We start from the raw sequence: 24088 nt of genomic DNA on the forward strand, positions 1-24088 counted from the left end.
AAAATAGACCTTTAAGTATTGCCTTGGTGGTCGGGGACGTATGAAATGTATGGGGAATTGGCGAGATATAAAATAAAGCATATGTCATTGGAAAACAGCTCGTGTCAGAAGGGCTAGTAGCTGAAGGGCTACTGAGGGTACACTTCATAACTAACTTATGGCCAGACATCCAGAAAAATATCCAAAAGCTAGAGGAGCCGTTGCGGGAAGCTCAAAGTGTCTGTGAGACACGGTGTGTGTGTGTGTGTGTGAGAGAGAGAGAGAGAGAAAAGAGCTGTACAGCTCGTAGAAAGTTTAACCCTTTGTGATTCGGTTTGAATGCACATTTGTTTGTTGGTGATTGAATGTTTGTGCTTTGTTCCCTGGAGTTTGAGATCCGGGACTGTTTTGGATCTGATTTCTACTATGGAAATTTTAACATGATTTATTTTAAGGTTAAGGAAATAAAATGTTAACTCCTGTTCTTTTTACACATCATGACTGCCTTACTATCAGTTTCTAACTAATCTCTTTTATCCTTACATAAAAGTGATTTATGGAGAACAGTTGAAGTCTCTAAAAATATATAATTGGTCAGATTAATTGGACAAGTAAGGTGTCTAGTCAGGACCCTGAAGGGGGTGCGGAAGAAGCTGACACCGGACCTCGTTAAGATTAATTAAATAGCAACAATGGGAGGCATGGGGAGTTGCCTGTGTAACGATCGATCTGTAAATAACGTTAGAGGGGAATATATTCCGCCCGACAGTCCTTTGGGGAAAATGTTGGGAAATTGGGTACACAACTCCCGGACGCGGGGGAAAGATAAGGCTATAATGATAAACTACTGTTGTTTTGTCTGGACTCAAGAATGCAATAAGGAGTCTGGTATTTCTTTTGGCCCAAATATGGGTCCGATGAAGATTGGCTGTGCCAAGATCTAAGTATATATGTCAATCGGAAAGAAACATACAGGAGGAGAAAGTGAGGACTGCAGATGCTGGAGGTCAGAGCTGAAAATGTGTTACTGGAAAAGCGCAGCAGGTCAGGCAGCATCCAAGGAGCAGGAGAGTCAATGTTTCGGGCATAAGCCCTTCTTCAGGATTCCTGAAGAAGGAAATGAAAAGTTTGATAGAGGATCCGGTGGGACTGGCTGAGCAGTTAGATCAATTCCTAGGACACAATTTATATACCTGGGGAGAACTGATGGCAATTCTAGGAACCCTATTTTCAGGGGAAGAACGAGGTATGATCAGGAGAGCAGCCTTACGGGAATGGGAAAAGAGGCATCCGGCCGGACTAAATGTAGTCCTGGCAGATCAGAAATTCCCGAATGCCGATCCTCACTGGAATAATAATAGAACACACAATAGAGAATCAATGTGGGATCTAAGGGAAATGGTAATATTGGGAATTAAAGAGGTGGCACCTAGATCACAAAACTTTGTTAAGGCTTTCGAAGTATGACAAGAGAAGGATGAAACCCTTTCTGCATTTCTTCTCAGCTCAAGGAGACCACAAGGAAATATTTGGGAATGGATCCCGGTGATCCGGTAGCTCAGCGACTCCTAAAGGTCCAGTTTTTTGTGACTAAATCATGGCCGGACATACAAAAGGAATTACAGAAATTAGATGGGTGGAGTGAGAGACAGATGGAAGAGCTGTTATGTGCGGCACAGAAAGTGTATGTGAAAAGGGAAGACGAGAAGCAGAAACAGAAAGACAAAATGATGGTGGCAGCAGTAGAAGAAATAACAAAAAGGAGAATGAGATCAGGGGATAACAGGAAGGATAGGGGAGGACACGAAAGACAAAGGTCAGACATCCGGGGTAGGAGGCAACAGGCAGGATGTTACCATTGTGGAAAAGTGGGGCATTTTAAATGGGAATGCCCAGGATTAGCACGAGAAAGGGAAACCGTTTCCCTAATGACCTTCGATGAGGAATAGGGGAATCAGGGGTTCCTTCCTCCTGAAACCCACCAGGACCCCTTGATAAATCTAAAGGTGGGACCTGAAGGGGAGGAGGCAGTATTTTTGGTGGACACGGGAGCGGCACGGTCATCCCTAAGTTTTAGACTGTGGGATACAGGTAAATTAATGTTACTTCTGCAATTCCATTTTACAAAGTAAAATAAACTCACACCAGTGTGTAATTGTTTTAGCCACGAGCTGAGTCAACAAGAATGGAAACGATGTGGAGGAAATATATAATTGTTTTTATATTAGCTAAAATTGTATGTCAGAGTGAAATGTGACTGCAAAACAATGGTAGACATTACGGGCAAGTAGATAAGATGTTGTGAGGGGATGAAGTTAAGCTAAATACGTCTGTACAAACAGTAGGTATAAACATCTGTTTCCCACTTTTACAGAAGACAGAGGAACAAACCCCAATTAAAAGGGTCATAGGGATCAGAACGGCCTCGGGAAAGGCACAGATGAAGGGGGTAGATAATGATGAAGAAAGAATATGCCTAACAATGACCTACAGCAGGATGCGGTCAAACAGCCTTGTGAGGCCAGGAATAAGCATTTTGTCACAGACAAGGCCGGATAAGGCAAGAGATAAACGGGGTAATGGGGGCCGGTCTTAGGGAAGTGGAAGATGTAAACAGGGGAGGAGCAGTGTAAAACAAAAGAAATCAAATCATATAAATGTTGTGTATGAATTGAATTTGGTGTGTGTATGTCCTCTGCCTTATAGACACTGGACATCACACCCACTTGCAAGTGTAAAATAAATGACACTACTGATTCAGATTTTGTCTCGGACTGAAATTATTGAAGTGTGTGAGCTTTGTTTCTCACAATTGGGGGCTGTCTGGGATTTTCTTCCATCACCGGGGGGAGTGGCTGGCCTTGGACACTGGGAAGACGCGTCCCGTCCCCCATTGAGGAGCGGTCTCGTGTCCCGGTTTGGTCCGCTCCCTTGGGCGACTGGTACGAATCCCACAAGAGAGACATCTGAATCAGACAGTGATAGGAGCTCGATAGACAATACGGCACAAAGGGGCTAGGCAACTCTGTGCACAGACCAAGGTAAGAAACCTGACTTTTAAGTATTGCCTTGGTGGCCGGGATTGAGTTTTAGTAGTTAATAAGGGACTAATGAAGGAACTCAACATGGGTTGTGCCGTGGGTAAGGAAAAAGCCTCCGGGAAAACAAAAGAAGGAAAAAGCAATGGAAATGGAGGCAGGGTCCCTTACAACATACCTCCAGAAAGTCCTTTGGGCAAGATGTTGTGGAATTGGCAAAATAATACTTGTACAAGGGAAAAAGATGATTAAATATTGTTGCTTCGTATGGACTAAGGAATCCATTCTTCGTCCCACCTCTTCTGGCCAAAAGACAGGTCGGACAAAGACTGGGTTTGTAAATATCTGTATTTGTTTGTCAATGAGTGAGAGAGAGAGAGAGAGAGAGAGAGAGAATGAAGAGAGCTCTACAGCTGGTAGAAAGTTTAACCCTTTGTGATTTGGTTTGAATGCACATTTGTTTGTTGGTGATTGAATGTTTGCATTTTATTCCATGGAGCTTGAGTTCCAGGACTGTTTTGAATCTGATTTTTATTATGGAAACTTAACATGATTTCTTTTAAGGTTAAGGATTCTATAGAGATTATGAAAAAAAAGAATGCTACCTCCTGTTCTTCTTACAGGTCATGACTGCCTTACTATCAGTTTCTAACTAATCTCTTTTATCTTTACATAAAAGTGATTTATGGAGGACAGTTGAAGTTTCAATTCAACATTAGATTGTAGTAAAAACAAAATTCTATGGTTAATATCTGTGACCTTGGATTCGGCCATTGTTCATGCATTAGAAGTTTTTTTTTAACTTGAATAGACAAATTCTTTTAAGGCAGCTCTGATTATTTCACGACCTATAGTATTGTAATTGAGCAATAATTGGTCAGCACTACTTAAGAAAACTAATTTTGGATTTAAATTAAGGGACTAAAACTGGGTGATTACAGTGGATTTCAAAATTGAGAACTGTATGCATTTTACATTTTGAATATTAAATACTGAATAAATGAATGTAAATATATAAATATATTTACAAGTTTGGAACAGGCTTTAAAGTTAGTCAAGCATGAATTGATGAATTGGTGATTGAATTATGGGGAGCTAGAAATATTGCAATATTTCTTCAAAAAAAAGGGTAAGAACGTAATGACTTATCCCCTTCGGGAGGTACCAACAGGGGACAAAGAGATTGGGTTTGTAAGTGTCCCCCTCAGCAGTGGGGAGGTCAGAACATTTAAAAAAGAAATGAAGGTCCTGGTTGAGGATCCGGTGGGGCTGTCTGAACAAATTGATCAATTTTTGGGGCCCAGTCTGTATACCTGGGCTGAGTTAACGTCTATTTTGAATATAGTATTTACTGGGGAGGAAAGGGGACTTTTACGGGGAGTAGCCATTAAAATATGGGACAGGGAACACCCCATTGGAGATGGGGATGCTGGACAGGGAGAGACGAAGTTTCCCCTCAGAGGCCCCCAGTGGGAAAATCCAAATCCGGAGCATAGAGAAGAAATGAGGGAATTGAAAGACCTGATTCTAAAAGGAATGAGAGGCAGTTCCAAAGTCACAGAATTTGACTAAAGTCTTTGAAGTTAGACAGGAGAAAGATGAGACTCCCTCAGCTTTTTTTTTGCAGAGATTAAGAGACTCAATGTGGAAATATTCTGGAATGAACCCTGAGACCCAGTGGCACAGGGTCTTTTGAAAGTACATTTTGTGACAAAGGCATGGCCAGACATACAGAGAAAGATACAGAAGATAGAAGGGTGGAGTGAAAAGCCATTAGATGACTTGTTAAGAGAGGCACAGAAAGTGTTTGTAAAGAGAGAGGATGAGAGACAGAAACAGAAGGTGAAAATGATGGTAGCTACGGTTGATGAGGTAGTTAAGAAAAGAATGGAACCAATAGAGAGCAATTGGAGCGGTGGGTGGCAGCAGGTCGGACAGAGAGGAAGGGGGAAAGGGAGAGGGAGAGGGAGAGGACAAGGGGGAGTATTTGATAGAGGGTTCGAGCGACAGGGGCAGAGCTGGAGGTCTCCACAGGCAGGATGCTATTATTGCGAAAAGAAAGGGCACTTTAAGCGGGAATGTCCGGCTCTGAAAAGGGAAGAGAGGGCAATTCCGCTTATGAATTTTGATGAAGAATAGGGATGTCAGGGGTTCCTGCCCTCGGGGGCCCACCAGGAACCCTTGATAAACCTGAAGGTGGGACCCTATAGGGAAGAGGTAGTCTTCCTAGGAGATACGGGGGCAGCACGGTCATTGCTGAATTTTAAACCAAAGAAAGTAGAAATGTCGACATGGTCAATTACTGTTTCAGGGGTTAAAGGGGAGGGATTTACTGTTCCAGTATTTGAACCTATGATGATAGAAGGTCCTAAGGATAGGGTCACAGGGGAATTGTTGTATATCCCTGAGATAGGAAGTAACTTATTAGGGAGAGATTTAATTATCCTCTTAGGACTGGGGATTGGAATTCAGGAAAAAGAATTAGTTGTCCAAATGGCAATGTTGACAGAGGATGTGGAGAGAGAGATAGACCCTATTGTATGGGCTAGAGAAGGGAATCGTGGAAAACTACAGATCCCTCCCCTAGAAGTAAATTTTTAAAAAAAGGAAAGGGGACGTTGTCTGTGAGCGACAATATCCCTTTTCCATAGAAGGTAAACGAGGACTGCAGCCAGTAATTGGAGGATTGGTTCGAGATGGACTGTTGGAGCCATGTATGTCTCCTTATAATACCCCAATTCTACCAGTGCGGAAATCCGATGGAACTTATCGACTGGTGCAGGATTTGAGAACATTAAATCGAATAGTACAGATCAGGCACCCAGTGGTGCCAAACCCCTATACCTTATTAAGTGAGATCCCTCATGACCACAAATGGTTTAGTGTGATAGATTTAAAGGATGCCTTTTGGGCTTGTCCCTTGGTGGAGGAAAGTAGGAATTTGTTTGCCTTTGAGTGGGAAGACCCCAAGACAGGACAGAAACAGCAATACCAGTGGACTGTTCTTCCCCAGGGGTTAACGGAATCCCCGGATTTATTTGGACAGATGTTAGAACAAATATTGGAGAAATTTAGCAGCCCCAAGGGGACTACCCTGTTGCAGTATGTAGACGACCTCTTAGTAACAGGAAAAAGAAGACAAAGAGTAGTAGAAGCCACTAACAAATTATTGAATTTCCTGGGCCAGCAGGGACTGAGGGTATCTAAAAACAAACCACAATATGTGGAGCAAGAAGTGAAATACTTGGGACATTTAGTTAATGAGGGAAAGCGAAAGATAAGCCCGGAACGGATAGAGGGAATAGTGGGAATGCCGCTGCCCAGCACTAAACGGGAGTTACACAAATATTTGCGTCTCACGGGTTATTGCAGATTGTGGATTGATTCCTATGCACAGAAGACAAAGAAATTATATCTCAAACTATTAGAGGGGGAACCAAAATGTCTAAGTTAGGTTTGTGAGGAAAAAGAACTAGTTGAGAAACTCAAAAGAGATCTGATCCATGCCCCCGTGTCAGCCTTACCTTCTCTTGATAAACCTTTACACCTCTTTGCTACTGTAGATAAGGGAGCGGCTTTGGGAGTATTAACCCAGAGGTGGGGGAAGGAATTAGTACATGAAGAATTGATTAAATGGGTCTTAGAATCCCTATTACTCCCCCGAGAAATAGCAGTAGTGCATGTAAATGGTCATCAGAAAGGAAATGAACCAGAGGTTAGGGGAAATAGATTAGCCGATGAAGTGACTAAGGAAGCAGCCCTGAACCCACAAGAAGTGGTGATTCATTCCCTAATACCTACTGTCCCAGGTCCTGGGAAGCTCCTATATTTACTGAAAGCAAAGAAAATGAATTGAGGGATTTTGGGGCTGTAAAAACAGCAGATGGGCATTGGAGGTTACCTGATGGAAGGGAAATGTTAAACAAAATGATGATGCGAGAGATTATGGCTGTCCTACATCAAGGCAGCCATTGGGGAGTACAAGCAATGTGTGATTTGGTTCTTAGGGAATATGGATGTAAAGGAATATATACAATTGCTAAACAAATCTGTGAGGGATGTATCATACGCAAAAAGGTAAATAAGAAAGTCTTGAGAAAACAGACCCCGGGAGGAACAGACCCAGGATTGAGACCTTTCCAGAGTATTCAAGTAGAGTATACTGAACTCCCCAGGGTAGGGAGACTAAAATATATGCTAGTCATAGTAGATCATTTATCTGGTTGGGTTGAGGCATACCCCCTAGCTACCGCCACTGCGAGTGGAGTGTCTAAAACAATATTGGAGCACACAATTCCCCTATATGGGATCGTGAACCATATTGATTCCGACCAAGGAACTCACTTTACCTCTAAAGTGTTACAGGGGGTAATGAAAGGGTTGGGAATTTCCTGGGAGTTCCATGCTCCATGGCACCCACCATCATCGGGAAGGGTTGAGAGAATGAACCAAACACTCAAACGACAGCTCTCTAAATTGATAATAGAAACCAGACTCCCTTGGACCAGATGTTTACCTATAGCTCTCTTGTGAGTACGAACAGCCCCAAGGAAAGACTTGGGACTATCCCCCTATGAAATCTTATTTGGATTACCTTATCTGGGAACGAATGGAGAATTGCCAATTCCCGAAACTAAAGATTTGTTTTTAAAGAAGTACATACTGGGCTTGTCCTCCTCTTTGTTTTTCCTCAGGAAACAGGGTTTATTGGCACAGACTCCACCCCTTGAATTCACCGTTCATCCCATCCAGCCGGGCGATTGTATCTTAGTAAAATCATGGACAGAGACTAAATTGCAGCCGGATTGGCAAGGGCCGTACCAGGCTTTTTTTACGACCGAAACGGCAATAAGGACGACGGAGAAAGGCTGAACTCACTACACTCGGATCAAAGGGCCAGTGGAATCTCCAGTTGAGGAAGAAGTCTGGACAGCCGAATCAACGCAAGACCCGCTGAAGCTCAGACTAAAGAGACTTTGAGTAACTAATTATACAGTGGTGACACGAGTGCGGGATTATTTCTGTAAGATTGTATATTAAGTTTTTTTGTGCTTCAGAATGAGTTTAGAATATTGGGAATGCTGCTAGAATTATGATGCTAGCCCTTTTAGTATTGGGATTTCATCAAATATCATTTTCATATGTATTATTAACGGTTCCTGAATCTGATAATCCACAAGTAATAGACGCTGATGTATGCAGCTTAGTAAATTGTGGAGATGTAGATAATCAGAGACAGTACCGCAGCTCTGAGATACATCTTAAGTCCTATGGGGATGGCCTTGGAAGATGGTACTTACTATAATGGTCTTGTCACAGTACACCGGGCCCCCTTCCGACCAGCTCGCGACTGTCCCGATAAAAAGTGTAACCCAATATACCTAACGATAAGGAAAACCACATGGCACGAAACAATCCTGGGGGGGGGGGCACCTATGAGATACAACGAAATGAAACGTTTGGGATAGAAATGAAAGCAAATGGGAAGGATTTCTTGGGCTATTGTTTTCGAATTAGTGTAGGACAGGAAAAATGGGTAGAACTACTGGGTAATAAGATACAATCTTTCACCCTTCCCGCTGATCCTAAAGTAGTAAAATTTATAGAGGTAAAGGACTTGAAACAGGCCATTGAAATAGAAACTGGGGATGCAAATGCCTGGGTTGAATGGGTAAAGTATACTGTGAGATGTCTGAACAAGAGTAATTGCTATGCATGTGCCTCCGGTCGGCCAGTGGCCCAGGTGGTTCCCTTTCCGCTCGGGTGGAAGCGAGACAGGAAGGGCATGAAATGTATGATAGCCCTGTATCAGGATGAGACTGCATGGAATGATAGGAATTGTACCTCCCGATCTCTGATGTTCCCTCCCTTGGAGAAGAAAGATGCAAAAGATCCCCCCCTATTTTCCGCCGCAGTTGGAAATCACACATCGTATGTGCGTAGACGAGGTACAAGTCAGTCGAAAGATTTGGGGGAGCTGAAATTATGTACAGAGATTAAGAATGTCACCGAAACAGAGAAGGGAGGGAACTACTCAGCATTAAAGGTTCCCCGAGCGGATCTGTGGTGGGACTGTGGGGGCAAAATATTGAGACCCACCCTACCTCCAGATTGGAGAGGGATATGTGCAATTGTACAATTGGCAATTCCATTTACCCTGGCATTTGAGAAGGAAAAGATAGGAGGGAAAAAGGGAAGGGGTAAGAGATTACTGTTAGACACTTCTTTCAATGACAGGATTTATCTCGATTCGGCAGGAGTCCCTAGGGGAGTACCGTATGAATTCAAGGCTCGTAACCAGATTGTAGCAGGCTTTGAGTCAGCTCTCTTTTGGTGGGTAATAATTAATAAAAATATAGATTGGATAAATTACATTTTCTATAATCAACAGCGATTTATAAATTATACAAGAGATGCGGTTAAAGGAATATCAGAACAGCTTGATGCGACAAGTAGAATGGCATGGGAAAACAGAGTGGCCCTTGATATGATTCTAGCGGGAAAAGGGTGTGTGTGTGTGATGTTAGGAGGAAGTTGTTGCACCTTTATTCCAAATAACACTGCACCTGATGGTTCAATTACTCGGGCCTTAAGGGGATTGACTACCTTAGCAGAGGAACTGGCTGAGAATTCAGGAGTAGACACATCTCTCACAGGATGGCTTGAGTCCTGGTTTGGAAAATGGAAGGGGGTGGCGGTTTCTATCCTTACTTCCCTGATAGTAGTAGTCGGGATATTGGTGGCCATTGGCTGTTGTATCATACCCTGTATATGAGTGCTCACCCAAAGACTGATTGAAACAGCCTTGATGAAAGAGGTGCCCCTAAAAGAAAAATGCAGAAGATAACAAATGGTAATTAAAGAAAAGGGGGAAATTGTGGGATACAGGTAAATTAATGTTACTTCTGCAATTCCATTTTACAAAGTAAAATAAACTCACACCAGTGTGTAATTGTTTTAGCCACGAGCTGAGTCAACAAAAATGGAAACGATGTGGAGGAAATATATAATTGTTTTTGTATTCGCTAAAATTGTATGTCAGAATGAAATGTGACTGCAAAACAATGGTAGACATTACGGGCAAGTAGATAAAATGTTGTGAGGGGATGAAGTTAAGCTAAATACACCTGTACAAACAGTAGGTATAAACATCTGTTTCCCACTTTTACAGAGACAGAGGAACAAACCCCAATTAAAAGTGTCATAGGGATCAGAACGGCCTCGGGAAAGGCACAGATGAAGGGGGTAGATAATGATGAAGAAAGAATATGCCTAACAATGACCTACAGCAGGATGAGGTCAAACAGCCTTGTGAGGCCAGGAATACGCATTTTGTCACAGACAAGGCCGGATAAGGCAAGAGATAAACGGGGTAATGGGGGCCGGTCTTAGGGAAGTGGAAGATGTAAACAGGGGAAGAGCAGTGTAAAACAAAAGAAATCAAATCATATAAATGTTGTGTATGAATTGAATTTGGTGTGTGTATGTCCTCTGCCTTATAGACACTGGACATCACACCCACTTGCAAGTGTAAAATAAATGACACTATTGATTCAGAGACAATGTGTTGCTGGAAAAGTGCAGCAGGTCAGGCAGCATCGAAGGAGCAGGAGAATCGAAGTTTCGGGCATAAGCCCTTCTTCAGAAAGAATTCTTGGTGCCTATTTTTCAGCCAACCCTAATTAGAGGAGATGAAGAGGAAGTGACAGGACAATTACTAACTGTAGAGTTCAATGATAAGTTCTTTAAATAACTATATTGTGGCGCTCTGCTCTTCTTTGTCTGTCCTTAGGAAGAAGGGTCTGTTGACCCAGACACCTCCACTTGAGTTCGCAGTACATCAGATACGACCGGGTGATTGGGTCCTGATAAAGACCTGGAAAGATACCAAACTGCACCCAAGCTGGGAGGGACCGTTCCTAACCCTCCTGACTACTCAAACAGCCGTCCGAACTGCTGAAAAAGGGTGGAGTCATCACACGCATGTTGAGGGCCCCGTGGACGCTCCTTCCCCTTCGGCAGAGTGGTAAGCTCATCCTACAGACAACCCTCTGAAAGTCAAGCTGAGCAAAAAGAATGGACTGAGATAAGAGACTATTAAATATTGGTTCAAAAACTGTATCCCAAAACAATTGTAAGTGTTGCTTGGACTCCCTCCTCCCTGGCATACAAAGGGTTAGGGAATAGACAGATAGGGTTGTGAGCTGGAATGAGTGGTCAGCTTTATATTGACACGATAATATTGGCGCTAGCTGCTAAGGGGGGATGGGAAAAATCATTTTACCGCTTTATGTCAGAACTATGCTAAGCTAAAGGGGCATACCGACTGTTGGGTATGGGCTGAGATCCCACACCATGGGGAAGCCGGAATTCCTCTCACGGTAATACCACTTCCTGAAAGAGAAGTGTATGATGTACAATAATTTGACTCGGGCTCAAACAATACAAAATGAAGATCTGACAGGGGTAATTATAACTTTGCAGGATGGTTCCCTCAACCAGCCCCAAAAACACTGGGTGCTATTGATGGCCTTAGAGATCCCCCCCCCCCCCCCGAAAGGAGCAGTAAATACCACTTGTTTCTGTAATCAGAATGATACCGCACCCTTCCGATTAGGAAAATCATCTTGAGTCTACACCAGTCAAGCCATTTCCACGACCATTCCCCGAATATTAAACGGAACATATTGGGTATACGGCCTGAAGCCTATCCATTTATTCCCGGGGAAAAATACATTCGCGTGACCGAATGTGTAGGAATTCACGTATGTTATGATTTTGATCAAACACTGTCTCAAAACCAGAAAGGCTGGAGTGGCTGCTGCTACCTCGCCTTTATAATTCCCCATTTGAGGCTGCTAAAGAGAGCCCCAAAAATACCTCGGAATAAACAGGGAGGAAGGCGAGTAATCCGGAAAGTAACCGAAGGAGATCGCCTCCTCTGGACTTTGATACCTATGTATGGGGCCGCTCGAGCAGGAGTAGAAACACAAAAGTTGGCGGCTTCCCTGGAAGAGTTGGCCAACAATACTTCTGATGCCCAATCCCAAGTAGCAGCCATAACGACCGAAATGATTGCCACTAGGCTAACAACTCTTCAGAACAGGATGGTTCTAGATTATATTCTGGCAGAGGAAGGTGGTACCTGTGCACGAATTGGGGAAGGTGGTTAGTCATGGGGAAGGTGGTTAGTCAATCTGGCTATCTATGGATTATTGATATTAGTGGGTCTGGTGGTAGGATACAATGTCCTAAAATGGGTAATGAGCCGACTGATGATATCCCTTAGGGAAGGAACCCAAATACATCATCAGATGCTTTTATACAGTGTATAAGATTGTGAACCTCATCGCCAAAAGGCATAAGAGGGCAGAACATAACAAAATGAATTAAAGGAGACTTAATTAGTGCAGAAACAACAGTTAGAGAAAAAGAAAAAGGGGGAATTGTGGGAGATTAGAAATGTAGTTTCCACAGGTAGTGGTTAGAGATGTTTTTGCAGATGGGTGATGGGGTGTTGTGGGGGATGGGGAATGGGAACATTACACAAACAGTTGCGGGATTCTTGCAGCATACTTAAGGCTAAGATTTTAACAAATATAGAGGTTTTTGTTTAAGAAATAGTTTTAAACTAAGAATTAACTTTAAAGTGTTGTAGCTGACCACAAAAGAAGCAGTAGGGGCATTTCACAATAAGCTTATAGTATGACAAGGGGAACTGGATAAAATAACAGAGAGGCCGTAACAGACAAGGACAAGGACAAGGACAGCAGGGTAGTCAGATGAGGAAAATTAGAGAAAAACAAGTGAGGTTGTGATAGGATGGGAAAAGGGAAGCGTGATTCCGCAACTTGTAAACTGAATAAGAATGCTTACATGTTTTGTTTTCGCGCGCTTTTGCTAGCCTGATTGCTTGAGCAAAACGCCCGTTCTTGCAGCACAGCGTTTTTGAGGAGGCGGTAACCAACTGCAGAACTGCACGCATTGAATGATACATTCAGCCTGTCATGTCTGCATCAGCTCTCTGCACGAGCAACTTCCCCAGTCCCACTCGCCCTGCAGCAAATATTCTCTCTTCGGATAAGTGTCCGACCCTCCGACCAAAGTCACCATTGAATCTGCCTCCAGCACCCTCTCTCTCGGGCAGTGCACTGCATATTCTAACCACTCGCTGAAGATGCTTGGGCCTAGGACACTACCTCGATGAAACGTGACACGTAGAGAAGAAAGCAATAGATTCAGCCGAGCCCTCCATGTCTTTGATGTGTGTGTGGATGTGCCTGCAGTTAGTACAGGCCCTTCGGCCCACGATGTCGTGCCGAGCAGTTTTCTTAATCTAAGATCAACCTAACCTACACACCCCTCGATTTACTGCCGTCCAGCGTGTGGCTCGTCCAGCAGTCGCTTAAGTGTCCCTGACAGTTTGTGGGAGATTAGAAATGTAGTTTCTGCAGGTGGTGGTGGTTAGAGATGTTGTTTTTGCAGATGGGTGACGGGGTGTTGTGGGGGGAGGGGAAGGGGAACATTACACAAACGGTGGCGGGATTCTTGCAGCATACTTAAGGCTAAGATTTTAACGAATATAGAGGTTTTTGTTTAAGAAATAGTTTTAAACTAAGAAATAACTTTAAAGTGTTGTAGCTGACCACAAAAGAAGCAGTAGGGGCATTTCACAATAAGCTTATAGTATGACAAGGGGAACTGGATAAAATAACAGACAGGCTGTAACAGACAAGGACAAGGACAGCAGGGTAGTCAGATGAGGAAAATTAGAGAAAAACAAGTGAGGTTGTGATAGGATGGGAAAAGGGAGGCGTGATTCCGCAACTTGCAAACTGAATAAGAATGCTTACAGGTTTTGTTTTCGCGCCTGATTGCTTGAGCAAAACGCCCGTTCTTGCAAGGCCGTAAAGAATAAGATGTTCTTGTTTCTAAGGCTTTGCCTCAGGCTGAATTGTGAGTGAGTTTTGTTTCTCACAGTTGCCGAAGGGCCTGTTGTTGCGCTGCTCTGTTCGACGTTCTAAAAATCTCAGCTGTTGCCAATGTGAAAAATCCCTGCCTCCCCTCAAGGCAAACGATTGGAGCAGGTTCGAATTCTGACCGAAAAATCTCACTGTCAGGAAATCTCGGCTCACCTTTTCGAACAGAAACTCTTACAGACTAATCCATCTTGTCTTGGAAAATGTGAACTCCCATCCCCCAGCCCACCTCGTGCAAATGAACAGCACGGCGGGGGACGTGAAGATCAATTTACAGCAAATCAGCCTTTATTGGTTCGGCTCCCGCTCCAAACATTCCAATTCGGTCTGCTTCCTTAGAATTGCAAATCAAGATTCAAGAGTGCTAATTGCAGCGCTAACAGCAAGCTAATGGTTTGATTGCGGCTGTGCAATCAAAAAGCAACGTCTCAAATGCAAAACAAGGCAAAACACCCAGTAAGCAAAACCTCAGCATCTGTGGAGAGAAAGCAGAATGAACGCTTCGAGTCCAGTGACCCTTCTCCCGAAGGGTGCAGCGAGTTCTGTTTTCGTCTAGACATTACGACCTGCAGCACCGCGCGTGGAGTCAGGGATCAACTGCACCTTCACTCTATTGGTAGGCACTGAGCACGTACATCGATGCATGCATCAGGACGAGACGGAACCTGAACCAAACGGACGGAGGCTCCGAAGCTCTCTCCCACCCTCTCACCTTCAGTGCGCACTTGGATCCATCCATCCGGCTGCTCCGCATCAGGAAGCATCGGTAGCGCGGCCTCAATCAACAGGTGGGAATCAGAAAGCTTCCCCACACAGTCACACGGCACAGAAGAGGCCCTTTGGCCCTCCGAGTCCGCACTGACAAAGCTACTCTAAGTCTGCTCTAGTCCCACTTTCCGGCGCTTGGTCCGTAGCCAGGAAAAGTTATGACATTTCCAGTGCTCATCCGAGTAGTTTTTCAAGGTTTTGAGGTTCCCCGCCTCGCTACCCTCCCGAGCAGTGCATTCCAGACCGCCGCCATCCTCTGGGAAACAGCTGCTTTCTGTCATGACCCCAAGACCACGGAAGGTCTGGCGGCCCATAAGACGTAGGAGCAGAATCAGGCCATTCGGCCCACGCTCCGCCACTCGGTCGTGGCTCACAGGTTTCTCAACCCCGATTCTCCTGCCCTCTCCCCACAACCCTGGATCCCCTTATAATCAAGAACTTCTCTATCTCTGTCTTAAATGCAACCTCATCTCGGCCTGAAGGGGCGACCCTTCACCCTGAGGTTGTACTTCCAGGTCCTCGTCTCGCCTACTAGTGGGACCATCTTCTTCACGTCCACTCTGACCAGGCCTCCCAGTAGCCCGTAAGGATCAGTCAGATCCCGCCTTACCTTTCGAAACACCATCGGGTACAGACCCAGAGACCTCATGTGACAAACCCTTCAGCCCCAGGGGGAGCACGCTTGTAAACCTCCTCTAGACTCCCTCCAACACCAGCGCATCCCTTCCTTCGGTACAGGGCACAAAACTGCTCCCAATATTCCACCTGTGCTCAGACCAGAGCCTGATGCAGCCTCAGCAGCACGTCTCTGCTCCTGTTTTCTCGCCCGCTTGAAATGAATGCTGACACTGCAGTTGCCTTCCGAACCATCGGATGAACCTGCATGTTAATCTTGAAACGACACGGAACTAGGACTCCCGAGACCCTCTGCGCTTCAGATTTGCAAAGCCTTTCCCCCGTTCAGAAAATCGTCTACCCGATTGTTCTTGCCACCCAAGTGCAAAACCGCACACTCGCTCTCTTCTTTCCCCACTCGCCCGTCATGTCCACGCTCTTCTGCAGCCTGCCCATTTCCTCAAAACTACCTGTCCCTCTAGCTATCTTTGTGCCATCTGCAAACTCAGCAAAAATGCCCTCCGTGGCCCTCATTATCGTGGACACCCCAATAAGGTCCCTGCCACAGCCCCGTCTACAAGGTAGAACATAGAACATAGAACATAGAAGAATACAGCGCAGTACAGGCCCTTCGGCCCTCGATGTTGCGCCGATCAAAGCCCACCTAACCTACACTAACCCACTATCCTCCACATACCTATCCAATGCCCGCTTAAATACCTATAAAGAGGGAGAGTCCACTACTGCTACTGGCAGGGCATTCCAGGTATTTGCAGAAATTCACCAAAGTCATACACGTAGGAGCTCGTTCCAGGATCCAAAACTCTGACTGCTCGACCCTCTTGGGACGACGGGGGAGATGCACCTCGCCGATATGCGTGATCTCTGACTCCCTTGCTTGTTGTTCGCGGTTTGGGCGAGTGTGATCCGGACTGGGAGACCCTGGAAACAAGACTGGCAGACGTGGCGGGTTCGGTCGGGTAACTCTTGTGCACAAGATCCCGGTAATGAAAGGTCTTAAAAGATATATCCGGGCGACCAGGGTAGGCAGCGGTAGTTGCTGCAGGCATTGCCGCAGGACTGTCACGTTGAAACGACCAGGTAATCCTGTGCACAGACCAAGGTAAGAAAATAGACCTTTATGTATTGCCTTGGTGGTCGGGGACGTATGAAATGTATGGGGAATTGGCGAGATATAAAATAAAGCATATGTCATTGGAAAACAGCTCGTGTCAGAAGGGCTAGTAGCTGAAGGGCTACTGAGGGTACACTTCATAACTAACTTATGGCCAGACATCCAGAAAAATATCCAAAAGCTAGAGGAGCCGTTGCGGGAAGCTCAAAGTGTCTGTGAGACACGGTGTGTGTGTTTGTGTATGTGTGTGTGTGAGAGAGAGAGAGAGAGAGAGAAAAGAGCTGTACAGCTCGTTGAAAGTTTAACCCTTTGTGATTCGGTTTGAATGCACATTTGTTTGTTGGTGATTGAATGTTTGTGCTTTGTTCCCTGGAGTTTGAGATCCGGGACTGTTTTGGATCTGATTTCTACTATGGAAATTTTAACATGATTTCTTTTAAGGTTAAGGAAATAAAATGTTAACTCCTGTTCTTTTTACACGTCATGACTGCCTTACTATCAGTTTCTAACTAATCTCTTTTATCCTTACATAAAAGTGATTTATGGAGAACAGTTGAAGTCTCAAAAAGTATATAATTGGTCAGATTAATTGGACAAGTAAGGTGTCTAGTCAGGACCCTGAAGGGGGTGCAGAAGAAGCTGACACCGGACCTCGTTAAGATTAATTAAATTAGCAACAATGGGAGGCATGGGGAGTTGCCTGTGTAACGATCGATCTGTAAATAACGTTAGAGGGGAATATATTCCGCCCGACAGTCCTTTGGGAAAAATATTGGGAAATTGGGTACACAACTCCCGGACGCGGGGGAAAGATAAGGCTATAATGATAAACTACTGTTGTTTCGTCTGGACTCAAGAATGCAATAAGGAGTCTGGTATTTCTTTTGGCCCAAATATGGGTCCGATGAAGATTGGCTGTGCCAAGATCTAAGTAAATATGTCAATCGGAAAGAAACACACAGGAGGAGAAAGTGAGGACTGCAGATGCTGGAGGTCAGAGCTGAAAATGTGTTGCTGGAAAAGCGCAGCAGGTCAGGCAGCATCCAAGGAGCAGGAGAGTCAATGTTTCGGGCATAAGCCCTTCTTCAGGATTCCTGAAGAAGGAAATGAAAAGTTTGATACAGGATCCGGTGGGACTGGCTGTGCAGTTAGATCAATTCCTAGGACACAATTTATATACCTGGGGAGAACTGATGGCAATTCTAGGAACCCTATTTTCAGGGGAAGAACGAGGTATGATCAGGAGAGCAGCCTTACGGGAATGGGAAAAGAGGCATCCGGCCGGACTAAATGTAGTCCCGGCAGATCAGAAATTCCCGAATGCCGATCCTCACTGGAATAATAATAGAACACACAATAGAGAATCAATGTGGGATCTAAGGGAAATGGTAATATTGGGAATTAAAGAGGCGGCACCTAGATCACAAAACTTTGTTAAGGCTTTCGAAGTATGACAAGAGAAGGATGAAACCCTTTCTGCATTTCTTCTAAGCTCAAGGAGACCACAAGGAAATATTCGGGAATGGATCCCGATGATCCGGTAGCTCAGCGACTCCTAAAGGTCCAGTTTCTTGTGACTAAATCATGGCCGGACATACAAAAGAAATTACAGAAATTAGATGGGTGGAGTGAGAGACAGATGGAAGAGCTGTTATGTGCGGCACAGAAAGTGTATGTGAAAAGGGAAGACGAGAAGCAGAAACAGAAAGACAAAATGATGGTGGCAGCAGTAGAAGAAATAACAAAAAGGAGAATGAGATCAGGGGATAACAGGAAGGATAGGGGAGGACACGAAAGACAAAGGTCAGACATCCGGGGTAGGAGGCAACAGGCAGGATGTTACCATTGTGGAAAAGTGGGGCATTTTAAATGGGAATGCCCAGGATTAGCACGAGAAAGGGAAACCGTTTCCCTAATGACCTTCGATGAGGAATAGGGGAATCAGGGGTTCCTTCCTCCTGAAACCCACCAGGACCCCTTGATAAATCTAAAGGTGGGACCTGAAGGGGAGGAGGCAGTATTTTTGGTGGACACGGGAGCGGCACGGTCATCCCTAAGTTTTAGACTGTGGGATACAGGTAAATTAATGTTACTTCTGCAATTCCATTTTACAAAGTAAATATATAATTGTTTTTGTATTAGCTAAAATTGCATGTCAGAATGAAATGTGACTGCAAGACAATGGTAGACATTATGGGCAAGTAGATAAGATGTTGTGAGGGGATGAAGTTAAGCTAAATACGCCTGTACAAACAGTAGGTATAAACATCTGTTTCCCACTTTTACAGAGACAGAGGAACAAACCCCAATTAAAAGTGTCATAGGGATCAGAACGGCCTCGGGAAAGGCACAGATGAAGGGGGTAGATAATGATGAAGAAAGAATATGCCTAACAATGACCTACAGCAGGATGAGGTCAAACAGCCTTGTGAGGCCAGGAATAAGCATTTTGTCACAGACAAGGCCGGATAAGGCAAGAGATGAACAGGGGTAATGGGGGCCGGTCTTAGGGAAGTGGAAGATGTAAACAGGGGAGGAGCAGTGTAAAACAAAAGAAATCAAATCATATAAATATTATGTATGAATTGAATTTGGTGTGTGTATGTCCTCTGCCTTATAGACACTGGACATCTCACCCACTTGCAAGTGTAAAATAAATGACACTATTGATTCAGATCTTGTCTCGGACTGAAATTATTGAAGTGTGTGAGCTTTGTTTCTCACAATTGGGGGCTGTCCGGGATTTTCTTCCATCACCGGGGGGAGTGGCTGGCCTTGGACACTGGGAAGACGCGTCCCGTTCCCCATTGAGGAGCGGTCCCGTGTCCCGGTTTGGTCCGCTCCCTTGGGCGACTGGTACGAATCCCACAAGAGAGACATCTGAATCAGACAGTGATAGGAGCTCGATAGACAATACGGCACAAAGGGGCTAGGCAACTCTGTGCACAGACCAAGGTAAGAAACCTGACTTTTAAGTATTGCCTTGGTGGCCGGGATTGAGTTTTAGTAGTTAATAAGGGACTAATGAAGGAACTCAATATGGGTTGTGCCGTGGGTAAGGAAAAAGCCTCCGGGAAAACAAAAGAAGGAAAAAGCAATGGAAATGGAGGCGGGGTCCCTTACAACATACCTCCAGAAAGTCCTTTGGGCAGGATGTTGTGGAATTGGCAAAATAATACTTGTACAAGAGAAAAAGATGATTAAATATTGTTGCTTCGTATGGACTAAGGAATCCATTCTTCGTCCCGCCTCTTCTGGCCAAAAGACAGGTCGGACAAAGACTGGGTTTGTAAATATCTGTATTTGTTTGTCAATGAGTGAGAGAGAGAGAGAGAGAGAGAGAATGAAAAGAGCTGTACAGCTGGTAGAAAGTTTAACCCTTTGTGATTTGGTTTGAATGCACATTTGTTTGTTGGTGATTGAATGTTTGCATTTTATTCCATGGAGCTTGAGTTCCAGGACTGTTTTGAATCTGATTTTTATTATGGAAACTTAACATGATTTCTTTTAAGGTTAAGGATTCTATAGAGATTATGAAAAAAAAGAATGATACTTCCTGTTCTTCTTACAGGTCATGACTGCCTTACTATCAGTTTCTAACTAATCTCTTTTATCTATACATAAAAGCGATTTATGGAGGACAGTTGAAGTTTCAATTCAACATTAGATTGTAGTAAAAACAAAATTCTATGGTTAATATCTGTGACCTTGGATTCGGCCATTGTTCATGCATCAGAAGTTTTTTTTTAACTTGAATAGACAAATTCTTTTAAGGCAGCTCTGATTATTTCACGACCTATAGTATTGTAATTGAGCAATGATTGGTCAGTTAAGAAAACTAATTTTGGATTTAAATTAAGGGACTAAAACTGGGTGATTACAGTGGATTTCAAAATTGAGAACTGTATGCATTTTACATTTTGAATATTAAATACTGAATAAATGAACGTAAATATATAAATATATTTAAAAGTTTGGAACAGGCTTTAAAGTTATGAATTGGTGTTTGAAGTTATGGGGAGCTAGAAATATTGCAATATTTCTTCAAAAAAAAAGGGGAAGAACGTAATGACTTATCCCCTTCGGGAGGTACCAATAGGGGACAAAGAGATTGGGTTTGTAAGTGTCCCCCTCAGCAGTGGGGAGGTCAGAACATTTAAAAAAGAAATGACGGTCCTGGTTGAGGATCCGGTAGGGTTGTCTGAACAAATTGATCAATGTTTGGGGCCCAGTCTGTATACCTGGGCTGAGTTAATGTCTATTTTGAATATAGTATTTACTGGGGAGGAAAGGGGACTTTTACGGGGAGTAGCCATTAAAATATGGGACAGGGAACACCCCATTGGAGATGGAGATGCTGGACAGGGAGAGACGAAGTTTCCCCTCAGAGACCCCCAGTGGGAAGATCAAAACCCAGAATATTAAGAAGGAATGAGGGAATTGAAAGACCTGGTTCTAAAAGGAATAAGAGAGGCAATTCCAAAGTCACAGAATTTGACTAAAGTCTTTGAAGTTAGGCAGGAGAAAGATGAGACTCCCTCAGCTTTCTTGCAAAGATTAAGAGACTCAATGTGGAAATATTCTGGAATGAACCCTGAGGACCCAGTGGCACAGGGTCTTTTGAAAGTACATTTTGTGACAAAGGCATGGCCAGACATACAGAGAAAGATACAGCAAATAGAAGGGTGGAGTGAAAAGCCATTAGATGAATTGTTAAGAGAGGCACAGAAAGTGTTTGTAAAGAGAGAGGATGAGAGACAGAAACAGAAGGTGAAAATGATGGTAGCTACGGTTGATGAGGTAGTTAAGAAAAGAGTGGGACCAATAGTGAGCAATTGGAGCGGTGGGTGGCAGCATGTCGGACAGAGAGGACAAGGGGGAGTGTTTGATAGAGGGTTCGAGCGACAGGGGCAGAGCTGGAGGTCTCCACAGGCAGGATGCTATTATTGCGGAAAGATAGGGCACTTTAAGCGGGAGTGTCCGGCTCTGAAAAGGGAAGAGAGGGCAATTCCGCTTATGAATTTTGATGAAGAATAGGGGTGTCAGGGGTTCCTGCCCTCGGGGGCCAACCAGGAACCCTTGATAAACCTGAAGGTGGGACCCTATAGGGAAGAGGTAGTCTTCCTAGTAGATACGGGGGCAGCACGGTCATCGCTGAATTTTAAACCAAAGAAAGTAGGAATGTCGACACGGTCAATTACTGTTTCAGGGGTTAAAGGGGAGGGATTTACTGTTCCAGTATTTGAACCTATGATGATAGAAGGTCCTAAGGATAGGGTCACAGGGGAATTGTTGTATATCCCCGATATAGGAAGTAACTTATTAGGGAGAGATTTAATTATCCTCTTAGGACTGGGGATTGGCATTCAGGAAAAAGAATTAGTTGTCCAAATGGCAATGTTGGCAGAGGATGTGGAGAGAGAGATAGACCCTATTGTATGGGCTAGGGAAGGGAATCGTGGAAAACTACAGATCCCTCCCCTTGAAGTAAATTTTAAAAAAAAGGAAAGGGGACGTTGTCTGTGAGCGACAATATCCCATTTCCATAGAAGGTAAACGAGGACTGCAGCCAGTAATTGAAGGATTGATTAGAGATGGACTGTTGGAGCCATGTATGTCTCCTTATAATACCCCAATACTACCAGTGCGGAAATCCGATGGAACTTATCGATCGGGGCAGGATTTGAGAACATTAAATCGAATAGTACAGATCAGGCACCCAGTGGTGCCAAACCCCTATACGTTATTAAGTGAGATCCCTCATGACCACAAATGGTTTAGTGTGATAGATTTAAAGGATGCCTTTTGGGCTTGTCCCTTGGCAGAGGAAGGTAGGAATTTGTTTGCCTTTGAGTGGGAAGACCCTAAGACAGGACAGAAACAGCAATACCAGTGGACTGTGCTTCCCCAGGGGTTTACGGAATCCCCGGATTTATTTGGACAGATGTTAGAACAAATATTGGAGAAATTTAGCACCCCCAAGGGGACTACCCTGTTGCAGTATGTAGACAACCTCTTAGTAACAGGAAAAAGAAGAGAAAGAGTAGTAGAAGCCACTAACAAATTATCGAATTTCCTGGGCCAGCAGGGACTGAGGGTATCTAAAAACAAACCACAATATGTGGAGCAAGAAGTGAAATACTTGGGACATTTAGTTAGTGAGGGAAAGCGAAAGATAAGCCCGGAACGGATAGAGAGAATAGTGGGAATGCCGCTGCCCAGCACTAAACGGGAGTTACACAAATTTTTGAGTCTCACGGGTTATTGCAGATTGTGGATTGATTCCTATGCACAGAAGACTAAGAAATTATATCTCAAACTATTAGAGGGGGAATCAAAATGTCTAAGTTGGGATGATGAGGCAAAAGAGATCTGATCCATGCCCCCGTGTTAGCCTTACCTTCCCTAGATAAACCTTTCCACCTCTTTGCTACCGTGGATAAGGGAGCGGTTTTGGGAGTATTAACCCAGAGGTGGGGGAAGGAATTAGTACATGAAGAATTAATTAAATGGGTCTTCGAATCCCTATTACTCCCCCGAGAAATAGCAGTAGTGCATGTAAATGGTCATCAGAAAGGAAATGAACCAGAGGTTAGGGGAAATAGATTAGCCGATGAAGTGGCTAGGGAAGCCGCCCTGAACCCACAAGAAGTGGTGATTCATTCCCTAATACCTACTGTCCCAGGTCCTGGGAAGCTCCTATATTTACTGAAAGCGAAGAAAATTAATTGAGAGATTTAGGGGCTGTAAAAACAGCAGATGGGCATTGGAGGTTACCTGATGGAAGGAGAATGTGAAACAAAATGATGATGCATGAGATTATGGCTGTCCTACACCAAGGCAGCCATTGGGGAGTACAAGCAATGTGTGATTTGGTTCTTAGGGAATATGGATGTAAAGGAATATATACAATTGCTAAACAAATATGTGAGGGATGTATCATATGCAGAAAGGTAAATAAGAAAGTCTTGAGAAAACAGACCCCGGGAAGAAGAGACCCAGGATTGAGACCTTTCCAGAGTATACAAGTAGATTATACTGAACTCCCCAGGGTAGGGAGACTAAAATATATGCTAGTCATAGTAGATCATTTATCTAGTTGGATTGAGGCATACCCCCTAGCTACTGCCACTGCGAGTGGAGTGTCTAAAACAATATTGGAGCACATAATTCCCCGATATGGGCTAGTGAATCGTATAGATTCCGACCAAGGAACTCACTTTAATTCTAAAGTGTTACAGGGGGTAATGAAAGGGTTGGGAATTTCCTGGGAGTTCCATACTCCGTGGCACCCACCATCATCGGGAAGGGTTGAGAGAATGAACCAAACACTCAAACGACAGCTCTCTAAATTGATAATAGAAACCAGACTCCCTTGGACCAAATGTTTACCTATAGCTCTTTTGTGAGTACAAACAGCCCCAAGGAAAGATTTGGGACTATCCCCCTATGAAATCTTATTTGGATTACCTTACTTGGGAACGAATGGAGAATTGCCAATTCCCAAAACTAAAGATTTGTTTTTAAAGAAGTATATACTGGGCTTGTCCTCCTCTTTGTTTTTCCTCTGGAAA

At 44.1% G+C, this 24088-nt stretch overlaps 1 protein-coding gene across 9 annotated transcripts in view; it reads left to right on the forward strand.

The window, feature by feature from the left end:
- Positions 1–24088, forward strand: part of LOC140455488 (uncharacterized) — a 597350-nt gene that overhangs the window by 2811 nt on the left and 570451 nt on the right. Inside the window, exons 1-3 of one of the 9 annotated variants that reach the window (XR_011952892.1) lie at positions 4–8040; positions 10810–11043; positions 12922–13529. Coding sequence is in view for 1 of the 9 variants with exons in the window: in XM_072550428.1 (XP_072406529.1) it covers positions 10810–11043 (234 nt within the window). In the remaining 8 variants the exon portion in view is untranslated. The other 8 variants (XR_011952884.1, XR_011952881.1, XR_011952885.1 and 5 more) reach the window with 8 other exon arrangements.

This window comes from Chiloscyllium punctatum, chromosome 3 (genome assembly GCF_047496795.1).
Source record: "Chiloscyllium punctatum isolate Juve2018m chromosome 3, sChiPun1.3, whole genome shotgun sequence".
Lineage (NCBI taxonomy): Eukaryota > Metazoa > Chordata > Chondrichthyes > Orectolobiformes > Hemiscylliidae > Chiloscyllium > Chiloscyllium punctatum.